General features: G+C 32.6%; 1 protein-coding gene across 1 annotated transcript in view; it reads right to left on the reverse strand.

The window, feature by feature from the left end:
* The window catches only part of LOC117108447 (mitogen-activated protein kinase kinase kinase 9-like), a 38,388-nt gene that overhangs the window by 10,099 nt on the left and 14,865 nt on the right, over positions 1-13,424 (reverse strand). The window contains exons 2-7 of the mRNA XM_033250455.1: positions 6,472-6,652; positions 5,167-5,315; positions 3,951-4,126; positions 2,337-2,568; positions 1,233-1,355; positions 90-284 (exon numbers count right to left, since the gene is read on the reverse strand). Of these exons, the coding sequence (XP_033106346.1) occupies positions 90-284; positions 1,233-1,355; positions 2,337-2,568; positions 3,951-4,126; positions 5,167-5,315; positions 6,472-6,652 (1,056 nt within the window). The remainder of the gene's footprint in view (positions 1-89; positions 285-1,232; positions 1,356-2,336; positions 2,569-3,950; positions 4,127-5,166; positions 5,316-6,471; positions 6,653-13,424) is intronic.

The following is a 13,424-nucleotide window of genomic DNA, read 5'->3' on the forward strand; positions in this document are numbered from 1 at the left end:
GGAGACATAGGAAATAAAAAAGATGGGCTTTTAATTTTAGCTTAATGAATTCAGAGTAGGCAAGTTAATGACAGATTTTCAATACTTACAATGGTCTCTGTCTCTTGCTAGATTTGAGTTTCCTGGCCAGTGCGTATGTATAGGCTTGATTAAGTTTGGTGTACTACTGAATTTGTTGCCCGTAGCGACTGATAGTGACCTGGCTTTGTTCTTGATCCCTTTGTGCCTGTCTTTTTGATGTACTGAACTTGGTCCCCAGGTTTTACCTTTTGGCTTCTTCGGTACTATAGGATGAAAACACAAATTAGAATTAATTTATTTCTGGGCGAATTTTAGGGCGGTAGTCAATTACATAACACTTAGACTAACACTCAGATGAATTAGATGTGACCTGCAATTTATACCCTATTCAGACTACACTCTGTTGTGATCGGTTTGCGATAGTAATCGGTGGTAATCCAAAACTGCATTACTCCCAATCGTATTCAGACCAACACAAAAACACTTTACATTCTAGGGCCTAGGCCTCCGGTGGCTAGGCTTATGTTGACTGAGCTCAACCAAACAATGCTTGTGGAATTCGTTGATTCGTTGCGATCGGATTTTGTGGTAATCGGAAGTAATAAAGATTGTAGCAGATTTTACTTTGCAGTTGGGTGCTAGTCTGAATTGGTGCTAGTCCGAATTGGGTATTAGATTCCACCAAACAACAAAAAATTATCGCTAATTAACATAAAAAACCATCATGAATTTGCAAAATATCACTTATCAACTTACAAGAAAAATTATAAATCTATCAATACTGGTAATTGACATTACATTGACATTTCTTGATATATCCTTAGATGTATGAAAACACTATAAAATAAGTATACAATCCATTATGCATAATTGTTTTAAGGCTGGGGTATGCGGATCACTGGAACCTTAACGTTCCTCCCCTATGATGCATAGGTTCTTTAGAATTTATTAAAAAAGAAAAATATTGTTGAGAACAATTTTATTTGTACCAAAGCATTTCCTTTAACGGACAAGGAAAATGTATTGTATCATATTATTATTATAATGTTATCATTATTTTCAACATTAATGTTATTATTTTCATCACCAACATCTTTTTTTCCCAATTTTGTGACTTTTCCAATTTCCTCTAACAGCAAGAACTTCCGTATAATTATTTGGTTCTTTCTTAATAATACATATTACAGAAGAAAACCACTAAAAACACTTACATGCAAGAACTACTCGTAACCTGGGTATAGGACTATTTGGAGGACTTTCTGGACTAGTGGGTGACCTTGGGTCATTCTTGTTATAACTTAACGTTGCTTGCACAGATATTTTGTGTTGAAAATCTGAAAAAGGAGAAGTTAGTATTAGATATTGCTTATGTGCTCAAAAATTAAACAGATTCATACAAAGCTATTTTATGTTACATCACAACTAGCAGCATTTCATTGACAGACAAATACATTTGGTACTGTAGTTTTTTTTGGGAGGCATGTTTCATTTCATTTCATTTCTTTAGACACGAGCGCCAAGGATATGCCAATAAGTGAACTTAATCACTGTCCTACGTGGCATATCCATTAACAACAGGGGACGTAATGGACCAGCACACCGGGATAAACCCCTACTCTTCTTGAAGAGTAGGGGAACTGGGGAACTGGGTTCTTTAAAGTGCACATGAGCCAAATGCGTACACTGGGCCTACGGTTTAAAGTTCTTATCCGAGAAGACTTGTTCCACCAACGGAACCACTGGCAAGTGAGCCGTTCGAACCAGTGCCGATATTAGAGCTGAAGGTTACGGTGCCCCTGACTTAACCGCTTGGCCAATCAACTCGCCATGTTAATCACAGTTCATGATTATTATATTAAAATCAATTACCGACATAACGATTGTTTGTGCTTCCGTAATCACATATCAAGGGCACAAGCATTTTTCCACTCGGTAGCTATCAGGTTGCCTCGTGTCTGGGACCAGCTCCCTAGATTGTTAACTGATGCTGCAGTTCTTGAAAGCCCATCCTCTTTTCTTCGAAAGGTTAACATCTATTTTGATTCACTTTAATGTTGTTTTTTCCCCCCAGTTTTTATTTTGTGTACCGTTGTGAGTTTTGCTGAATTTGGGGTTGGGTCAAGCGGCTTAGCTACAGTGATTTGGTTCACTTTGGTTGACCCTGGTCTTCCAAATTCCAGTTTTACTTTTGTAACTTTCTATTATGTTGTTTTAAAGACCTAACAAATAATAATGAAATGAATTAAATATATATATATATATATGTTCAACTTGCCGTTAAAATATTCAACGGCAGAGCAAGTAACCGGACTTACCAGAGGGCATACTAATTCGGTTGTGCTTTTTATCTTTCATTCGAGGACGTCGCTTCCTTTTCTTCGGTTGTGGTTTGTTTTCACTCTGTTGTTGGAATACAATGTGTAACTCCCTCTCTAACAGATCAATCTCACGTTGGGCTAGCTCCTGCTCTCGTTTCTTAAGCACCATTTCCTGTTCTTGTTGGTGTAATGATGCTCTCCGAAGGTCCTCTTCCCGGCTTCTCAATTCCTACCACAACAAAAACAAATAAAAACAAATAGTGGACTATCAGATGAATGTATACAGAATGTACTCTCAGAAGTGTCAAACCATCAAATAAACAAATCAAGTGTGTTGATGAACTAAAGGATGCTGTTAATGGTATACTAATGCACATCTAGCTTATCTAGCCACGAGGCTAAAGGCTCAAGGAATAAAAAAAAAATTTACAACCAAGAATGGCACTACATTGCCATTTACATGGGTCTTCACATTAACCCAGTTTCTCAGTTAAAGACCAATTGCTTTTTACTTCAATACTCTACATTATTTATGCAGCATTAGGTCTATAGTTATATCTATGGGGACATGCATAAGATGCACACTAGTCAGAAAAATTTCTCATCCTTCACTATCCCATCCTTCTCTCATTTAGTGCAACCATTCTCCAACCACTAGAATACTATTACATACACCACTGTTAAAACACAACAAAGATTTGGAATTGCAAATTTAGTACATTTTGAAAAGCAGTTGATAATACTATAGTAATATACTGTTACTGATAAGAAAGTATAAGGCAAACTCCAGGTATTGAAATGCACGCCATCATGTTGGAATTCCATATTTTAACATTATTTATGTCACCATCAGGATTAGTAAAAGTGCAACTTAGACTGACATAGCCTAACAGACAGCAGACTTCTCAAGTATTATGGAACTTCCGTAGTTAGGCCTATTTCTTATGATTTGCCTAATTACGGACGCACGGAAATAGACAAAAATACTACGAAATTTTATCATCGGCCTAGACCCATAAATAAATAGGTCTAAAGTCCAGAACAAATTACTTTTCCATCAGGATCTTTGGTTACATTGTCCCTAGACAACTAATACTTGTCCGATTACTGGTAAATTGTTGTGAAAACTAAGAAAAAGTGGCCCGAAAATCTGCACCCTGTCCCATTTGTTTGAAATTCCACATCGAATTACAGACAATCAGGCCCATTTTCAAAAATAATTATAACTCCATACTTATATCTTGCACTCAAGGCAAATTATTATGTGGTGCTATGGAAATTTTTCATTTATTTTAGAAATCTGAAGACATAGTTATGGAAATGCATTTTATGAACTTGAGAAGTCTGCAGACAATGGACCTTTCCGCTAAGCTCCGCCCCTTGGATATTGTTGCCAAGGTCCCACAAGACGGCAGTGTTAAAACATACGCGGACACGTGCGTTTGTGGGACAACACGTGTGTTTGTAAGACGCGCTCGTATTCCTAGCGCTGTTCTGATTAGTCAGTTGTTAAGTTTGATTGACAGTCCGGAAAGGTCTATTAGTCGTAACTGTCATTCAAAACAGTGAGCAGTGGTTTAATTTTTTAAAAAAATATTATCCTAGCCATACTTTTTCTTTTGAGCGGATGAGACTGAACATCTCCTTAATCTCCTGCTTCCAGTCTTGCTGGAGTAAATGGAATGAATTTTGTGGCGTGTCCATAAACGAGGACTCCGATGCATTGTGAAGACGGTCAAGTATTTCAGGGAATGTCGCCCTCTGATGTGGATCTTCATGCCAGCAATCTATAAAATTAAAAAAAAAAACAATCGAGAGTGACTAGCTGGATAAACTCTTGCTTTCTGTTTTATGTTGATTTGTTTTAATTCATTTAAAGAAACTGTATCTATTTATAGATCAACATTCTTCATCAAGATCAAAATATAGAGGTTAAAGATACTTGGCTTCCAAGGGAATGATGTGTAAAAAGAAAATAATCATAGAGTGGATTTATATACCTGTAAAAGAAAGGTAAACATTTATGAACTTAAGGTATATTAGGGTCTTATCTTTCATCCTGGCTACATACAAGTTTTCACATGTTTATTGCAGTGTCCCTTTAAGAGTCTGCATATTATTGTTTTTATATTACTATTAGTATTTACAGTTCTCACTAATCACAAAACTTCTCATTTAAAAAATTACTCAGTTTTAAGGATTAACCAGTAATCTACTCAATTTCAAAATATGAATTAAATTGAAACCTCAACAGAGTGTAAAATACCAAATTGTAGGGTCATAATCAGGTATGAAAAGAAGAATTGTATTAAAACAATAAATTAATAGCCACCAAACCACAAGCTCTACAATAAAAAAAAAAACACTGTAAAGCTAAACAATTTAACAGAAGTAGTTTTCATTTTCAAGAATCTATTTGAAAATGAGTTGTTTGTTTCTATAGTATGTTGTGTATATTATCTTTAAATACAGGCTCCAGAGAGAGAGAGAGAGAGAAAAGGTATATGTTCAAAAATATTCTAATGCATTGAAGGGGTGTTTGAGGAAATAATTGGCAATGGCTAAGGATACAAATTTATGAGAATTAAGACTGGGAGAGATAACTCCCTTTTCAGCAGATTTTTAATTACAAGTTAGAAATTTGTATCTTGTTAGCCATTTCCGATGTCTTCAATCACCCCTTTGATATCTTAAAATAATATTTGTTCACGATATTAAACAAATGTTTCCCTCTCATTAGCCTGGCTTTAAAGAAGTGGAGCTGTGCTGTAGTTTGGTAGTTTAAATGTTTCACAGCAATACAATATGCTTAGATCTCACGGTATACCTTCCATTAGTTGTGCAAATTCATCTGGACATGTTGTTGGAATGGGTAGTGTCAATTTGTTAACGGCAACTCCGTAAGCCACTGCTAAACCATCAATTCCCTTATAAGGTGTTTCGCCGGTGAGTATTTCCCACAAAAGAACACCGTAGCTAAAAATAAATATAATCATATTCAATATTTGAATTTATTATTATTAAATAAGAAATCTTTTATGAGATTTGTAAACAAATACATTAAAAATGTAAAACAATAATGACATATTGATTATTATTGTTTACTTTCAGAAAATATTTCAGCTGCTCCCAAATTATTTCCTATTCTTCCATTATTCTTTTATTTTTATTATGTGTTATTTTTATTAACATATTACGTACACATACATTCATTCATTATAAATAAGCTTATTTTTAATTACACTATGTTATAAGGTTGTATTATTTTTCTATCTTTGTCAATTTAAGGTCGGAGGTATGTCCTGGTCTCGACCGTTTAATGACAATATTAGATAGGCATCTTCATAAGACTTCTACGAATGGATACCTTGTTCAAAGCAAGAAATCACGTTTTGTCTTTACCTAGTAGCACTCAATAGTATTATTTGGTGGGAATTTTTTCATATTGCTAAAAAAATATTGATTAATTATATTCAATATATTTTGATTTATAAAACAATAATAAGAAATCTTTTAATATTTATTATAATATTCTCTTTGGGTAACAATTCCTACAGTAGTACAATATTTCTCAGCATCTAGGTACTATAGCTGTTAACAAAATGTAGACTAGATGGAATAACTCTATTAAAATTGTTCTAAATCATTCTTAAATATGACATAAATAAACGGTCTCTCCTCGAGTAAAAGCTGACATATTATATGTCAGCTGACGTCAATGACGATAAATAATTGTCTTCACAATGAGGACGGCTTGCAACCCTAGTAACAAGTAAATGACAGAACGTAACATTTTAAAATCCCTCCTACGAATTTGCATACTGTAACAGACCAACCACCATTTAACTAGCATTTCATCATGTACAGTGAATATATTCATTATATAATGACTTCTGATTTAATGTAATGGGGTACAGAAGAGATGTCAGTAAGGATAAACAAGGAATATAATGAAATAGAGAAATGTAGAGGATAGGTAAAGGACTGTGTAAGGGGTACTGGAGAGATAAAATGAGGGGATATAGAAAAGCTGAATATGGAATGAAACATCTTACTATTAATCATTATAAACTTAATTTATTTATTTATATTAATTATTGCCAAATATCAAAACAAATGAATTAGCAAATACCTCCACACATCACTGCTCTTGGAATAGGTTGAGGATTTGATGACCTCTGGCGCCATCCATGCATACGTACCAGCCGCACTCATTCTTGTCGTCTTGTACATTTCACGTGCAAGGCCTAAATCTGTGATCTTCAGCGTTTTACCATATAAATCATTATTGTCTATTTTTTCACTGATCAATACTGAGAAATAAAGGGAAAAAAATGATTAAAATTAATATCTTAGGAGTTTAATAAAAAGTGTAACAACATAAAAGGTAACAGTAATCATAAACATAGATAACCCATAATCTGAAATGTGTATGGGCAAAGTCAGAGACTACGTAACCTAGCAACCATACAGAAGCGCTAATAATAACTTCACTTCCATCATTCCACAAGATTTTATGAAATATTGTGTACTTTGGGAGGTATGTACATTTTAATAATATCTGTTCGTCTTTCAAATATTCAATTTTATACTTGTTATGAGAAATTATACATTATTGATAACAACAATAACGATTGTCCAATATTTAATATACCAAAACAACAATAACATTAATAACAACTAACATTAGCAATGCAGAGTACAGTATACTAATCATAACAAAACAATAAAATAAAATTAACATAGTGATATTTATGATTATAATAATAATAGGACACGATAATGACAACTGCAATAAAATAATAATTGTTTGGATCATAAAGTATATGCAAATAAATGGTAATAAAAATGTTGACCCTAATTTTGATCTAAGGAACTCCCCTAATATATTCCCTGGAGGCTCTCCCAACTTGCTACCAGGGCTATTTACTATACTCCCTACCTTTCCCCATTGTACAATATTTTACTTAGTGTTCTTGGAACTGTCTACAATTGATAATAAATTAATACAGCAAAAATACAGTATAGGTAGTAAATCTAAAATCACTTCTGTAGCAAAGCTGGGAAGATAAAAACCATTTCCTTAACATACAAGATACAAAATATATTTATTTTTCAACGTGAACAACTTGGTTAAAATGAAAGGTCTAGATGCTTCAACAGAGAATAAAAATAAAGTCTTAAATGAAACACAAATAGATGCAAAAGACTAGCTACAATAAAGAAACATATTGCAATAGAAAAATTGGAACTTGAAATACTTAATAGGCTAACTAAAACTACACAAATGGCAATGCATATTTTTAAATACAGTAATACAATAAAAACAACAGATACATCTATGTATCTATATCTATAACCATGAATACCCGTATGGAATTAACACACTGCCTTAATTCCAAAATAAGTATCTTCAAATAAAAGTAATAAAGTTGCTTTTCTTGAACTCGGAGCAAAGTTTATATCGTATTACGTACAGTATTCATGGGTGATTAGATATTAATAGGTATAATTATATTATGATCCATGGCGGGCCTGCAGTAGGACATCAAACAGTGTGGATGTAATAGGAAGAAAAGAACTTTTGCGCACCTGTGAATTATGAGCCTGCCAACAGTGCAGTGATTCTGGATCCTCAGCTTGGGTTGTTCTTTTTGGTTTTTTGGCTTAGGATAGATCTTTTACTTTTTCCCATTTTTTCCTTTCGGTTCACTCAGCGCATAGAGACCTTATTACCAAAGATGGTATGTTTTAATTTCTTCTAAATCTAATCTAGGGACCATTTAAATGTATAGCAAATTGAATTTTTTATGGTCACTTAAAACATAGAGTTTTGTTTGAGAATATAATTTTTGTTGAACCAGCCAACATGAATAAAGTTAGAATTTGAGATTCCAATTTGTCCTTTGAGAAATATATGTTGGAAATGACATTTAAAACGAGAATGACTCCATTTAAGCTTTGCAGTAAAAGCACAGCCTTACACCATAAATTCTGTCTCAGTAGGCTTAGCCTAGATAGCCATAAAAAATGATGACACTAAACCTCTTGAAAAGTGATAAGGAATTCTGAGCTTTACATACTATAATGGATGCAGTGGGTAGCTTCATCGACCTACGACACAATCAGTTGCGTATTAAAATGGAGGGGAGGGGGTGCTAATGAGAGATGCAAAGGTAAAAAAATGGGCTCAATGATTAAGTATGGGGATGCTAGCTTGAGTACTGTACTTTTGATTTTATTTTTTGTTTTGAACATTTTCCAAGGGAGAGTGTGAAGATGCAAGTTTTTTTTGCAATTTTAAGAAAAATAATTCTCCTGGGGCTACAGTCAAATGTAGTAGTCAATTTTAAGATTTTTGTAGTAAAGAATTCTGTAAATTATCAAAATAAAATTTGTTTCGATTTGCAAGCATTGAAAGTTAATATATTATGGTTAAGGCTAGACTAGTAGTTAAATGCTACTAGTTTTCAAATTGCATTTTTTGAGGCTTAATCAATATTTTATGACAGATGTAGAGTATGTTAATATCATGAGACAGACCAAATAAAATTTGCAGTGAATTGTTGCAGATAATCAACTATAACTAGTAAAGGTATAAAAATAACCAGAACTATTTTCATTCATTTGCTGGTAAGAAATTAATTTAATAACAATGTTGCAGGTTAAAAAATAACTGAATGTTATGACTACAGCTGTCCATCATGCTGCATAATTCCCAGTACAATCAGTTTATGTAAACATTCCAGGTGCTCACCTACAAGTTACCTCTTCACTTTACAGACTGGATGATGAAGTCATTTTCTATTTTTAGACTGTGACTCATACCCAAAGTCATCCCCCATTGATACACTGTATCAAACGGCCAATCACATCAAGTGTATAATGAGTGAGACCCGCTCAGTGGCTCGTTGGCAAGAGGGCAGGGTACAGTTGTGTAGGTATGAGTCATGAATCTAAATAGAGTTGGTATGCCCTGGCTTTTGTATTAAAGTATAATAGTATTATACCTACACAACTAATCTTGATGTAACTTGTCAAAAAATAATTCTTACATTGAACAACAAAATCCCCATAAACACAAAAAAAACAAAACAAATATTCCTCGTAAGAATCACCTCATACTACGGTTACACCTGTTACGCTCAGGAAGGTAAAATTGATATTGACAATACTGAGCATGCTCAGTGAGTCTGGCAGATGTCAGTGAACAGTAGCTACCAGTGAGTCATGAAGCTAAATAAAGCCGGTATGTCCTAGGTCCTAGCATTTATACCGTTAATACTAACGTAATGTTTGTTTAAATCACAAACAGTTTTTAATATAAAAATAATGCTAAAAAACAAACAGTTTGTATAAAATATCCAATCTCATTCAAGTGATCATAAAGACATTCTTTTGAAGAAAAAAAATTACAGGGTTTAGCCAACTAGGGACTGTCACTTTCCAAGAAAGGTAAATTGATTATCTATTGACAAGTAATTAACACTTCCTTTATAATTAATATTATAGATCCCTTATCGAAAACGACAGACAACAATGGAACAGAGATTTTTAAAATGACTCACTTATCACAGTTTCTATAACAAATAATTGATTATTTCTGTTCACTACACATTGACAACTAATATTATTATTTGCATTTGTTATTGTAAATTTGTATAAAAAAATGTTAATTGCAAAACAGACTTGGGTGTGGTCATCATAATAAAATATTGTTGTGACCTAAATTTCATTCACCTGTTGTGACCTAAATTTCATTCACAATTCTTTGCTACATTACTATACTGTATAATTTATAGTAATTATTAATAACAATTAAACAAAGATGAACATTATTTTTATAGTTTACTAAATTATTTCTTCCATTTTGTTATTTTTTTTATTTTGATGCATAGTAGATGATTTAGATTAAAATTTTGGATGTGGAATAATTTTGAATATAATTTCTATGAATTGAGACAAACTTAGAAAATGTGTCTTGCCCAATGACACAATGTGACCAGAGTTAGACTCAAACCCACAGCTTATCAGCAGTAAGCCTGAAGTCCTACCGATGTACCACAACATGCTTCCAGATAAAAGTGTACTAACAGATATTTGAAAGTGTTTGAAAGATATTTGAAAATGTTTGGCTGATATGACAGCTAATGCCAAATGCAACTACAATACAAATGTGGGTTTAGTTCAGCAAGTAAAATGCTCTTTCTTTTATAAATGCCCACATTTGTATAATTTGATTGGCAGACAGAATTACAAAGTGGGTGTGGCTACAGCAGCATTTTTTAATAGCCATGTCATGGTTCACAAGCTTAAGAATAAAATATAATTGTTCATCACTATTGTGTCTATTGTGACAGCAATGCTGTAACACACAATTTTTATCAATTGCGAATGGATTAGGTTAGTATTTAAATAAAAAAAAAATTATGTCACTATATTTTTTTTATTGCATCATCATAGGTGAAAAAAAGGTGTGGTCATTATATATGCCTCTAAATATATTGTAGTAGTAGCTTTGTATTTAACATATAGCAACACCTTTAACTATTATCATTAACTATAAGCTGGCATATATACAAAATTTAAGTCATTACTATTAAAGCAAGCACTGAATTCACTTTTCACAACATATTGGGATTTTCCAATGAATAGTTTATTTGCAACTTAAAATCATGGAAACTGCACTTATCTAGCTGGGTAAAATATTAAATTATGTCTTTTGTAAGACTTTACAAAGACCCAATTTTGTTGTTAAATTCTATGGTCATAAATTACTGAATGAATTAAAAGTGAAATCATTACCTGAAAACATGAAAACTTTTATTCAGAAAAACTTTAAAAAAAAAACAAAACCAGGATCTCTAGTTATGTTGATGATAAAATTAAGTTACCAGTTCTATTGTTCATTAAATAAAATTTCACAATTAACAGAAACATAATCTATGGTATAATATACTTTTTGCATGTTACATTTTAAATTTAACTGTTTATGTACAATTTTTTTAAGGCATCATTTTGAGACAAGTATTTACATTCTACAGTAATAATTTGATTCCTAAATTATAATTTACATCTTTCATATTTTCAAAATTATTTTCAGAATTATACAATTCAGTAACAATTTGCAACATGTACATATTTATATATTATGTATAAATACGAAATTTGCCGTAAAATATGCAATGCAAGTACTATACATGTAGAAGCTCTGTTTACTGTAGGTGCCTGCACTGTCAGTGTCAACTGTGATTACTTACATCAATGATGCAAATTGTGAAGGGTGTGGTTGTAATCTACACAGACAAAAGATCATTATAAATCACTTTAGTTTATTCAACCTTCAGCATTCTAATTAATTTTTGCTCAATGCCTGAAAATTTGAAATATACTAAACTTAAATCATCATTTTATTACTATACTAAATTAATAATATATTATAATAAACTCACATATCACATAAATTATATTTGTTACTCTAGTAACTAATTGTTCAGCCAGTAAGATCTCTGATATCAATGATATAGCTTCTTAAATCTAATCCACTTGATTTATAACTATTCAGTCACTACATAATTAAATTAAGAGATTAAATTTTCATATTCCATCAGCTTCAGCATTCCATTGTAATCTTTCAATCATATTATTATTGAACATTTTTACAACAATGGAATAAACATGTTATTTAGGAGTACTTCCAAATGCTTCAAAGAAATATGGATGATTCTGAAAGCTTAGAGAAAGCATTACTAAATGTATAGAATTATCAAAGATACTAACTCTACATACAATAATACTACTGTATCACTGTATAATAATGCATTATGCTTCTGTACAACAGATAACATCCCACATGTCAATGATAATGTGATAATATTAAACAGTTATGCGATATACATACAAGCATAGCATTCTACAACAGATTACAATGCTACAGGTATTCACCTAATTTCTTAGCAAAGTGCGAAAACACACGCACGCGACTACACGTGCAGCATCCACTGACCATATGTACCCCCGACTGGATTTATTCAGTCCAAATATAGGCCCTACTTCACAAACACAGGGAACAAACGGCTTAAACATCGCTTCCGAATGACGGTCCACTTTATTATACTTGCATTTCTCCCCTCCACTGGAACACAAGGAGAGCAGTAGATGGAATTGAACCGGGTACCAAAGGTTAACAAGGGATCTCCACGGTTCAGCGCACACAGACTTGGCTACTACCAGTTGTAGCCAACTAAATCCATGCTGCTCTCTTACTTACAACCATTTAGTATGCAAACTAATACAGCAAGAGGCAAGTATGTCAATTTAAAGCCTAGAAATGACAAGTGGTTATTAGTATTGTACAAGTGCAGTTCGCAGCGACAAAAATCATTGAAAATTAATTAATGTAATGTCAATGAGAATGCAGATATCTTTGTAGCAATGATTGTTTGTAGCATTTTTGTAGCACCAATTGTAGCATTAATTGCAACATGCTGCAAATGTACTAATTGTTGTACTGTACATCAATGTAGCCTTATTTTGAGGATCATTGTTGCACTCTTACACTAAATAGAGGATCATTTATAGCATCCTGTTATAATAGTAAATCCTACAACAATAAACTAGAAGTTACAATTCTCATTAAATTAATTAATTTTCAATGATTCGTGTGATTTTTGTGGCTGCCAACTGCACTTACATGCACATAATAGGCTTTGAATTTTTAGGTATGGTATGTCTAGTATAAAGTAACAATGGAATACCTTACTTTCATGGTCTGACAAACTTGGAAAGCTATGCTAAGTCAGGGTCAAAGTGCTGTGAAAGCGATTGTTAAATGCGTGTGACAAAAGTTAGTCCGTAATAATCATAGTAAACAAAAATTGAAGGTATAGGTTGCACTGGTTACACAACTAATACAGGCACTCAATAGACCAAGTACTAATACTACAAAAACAATTTTAAACATTCCTCAAATAAATGTACAAAGAGAATTCAAACAACAATATCTATTACTGTACCACAAATGCTTAATAAGTATAAGAACAAAATATGTAGAGTTTCATCCAGTTTTTATTTTATAAAATAGAA

Source organism: Anneissia japonica, unplaced genomic scaffold (genome assembly GCF_011630105.1).
Source record: "Anneissia japonica isolate Jap-2015-1 unplaced genomic scaffold, ASM1163010v1 scaffold3940_len624931_cov186, whole genome shotgun sequence".
NCBI classification, from domain to species: Eukaryota; Metazoa; Echinodermata; class Crinoidea; order Comatulida; family Comatulidae; genus Anneissia; species Anneissia japonica.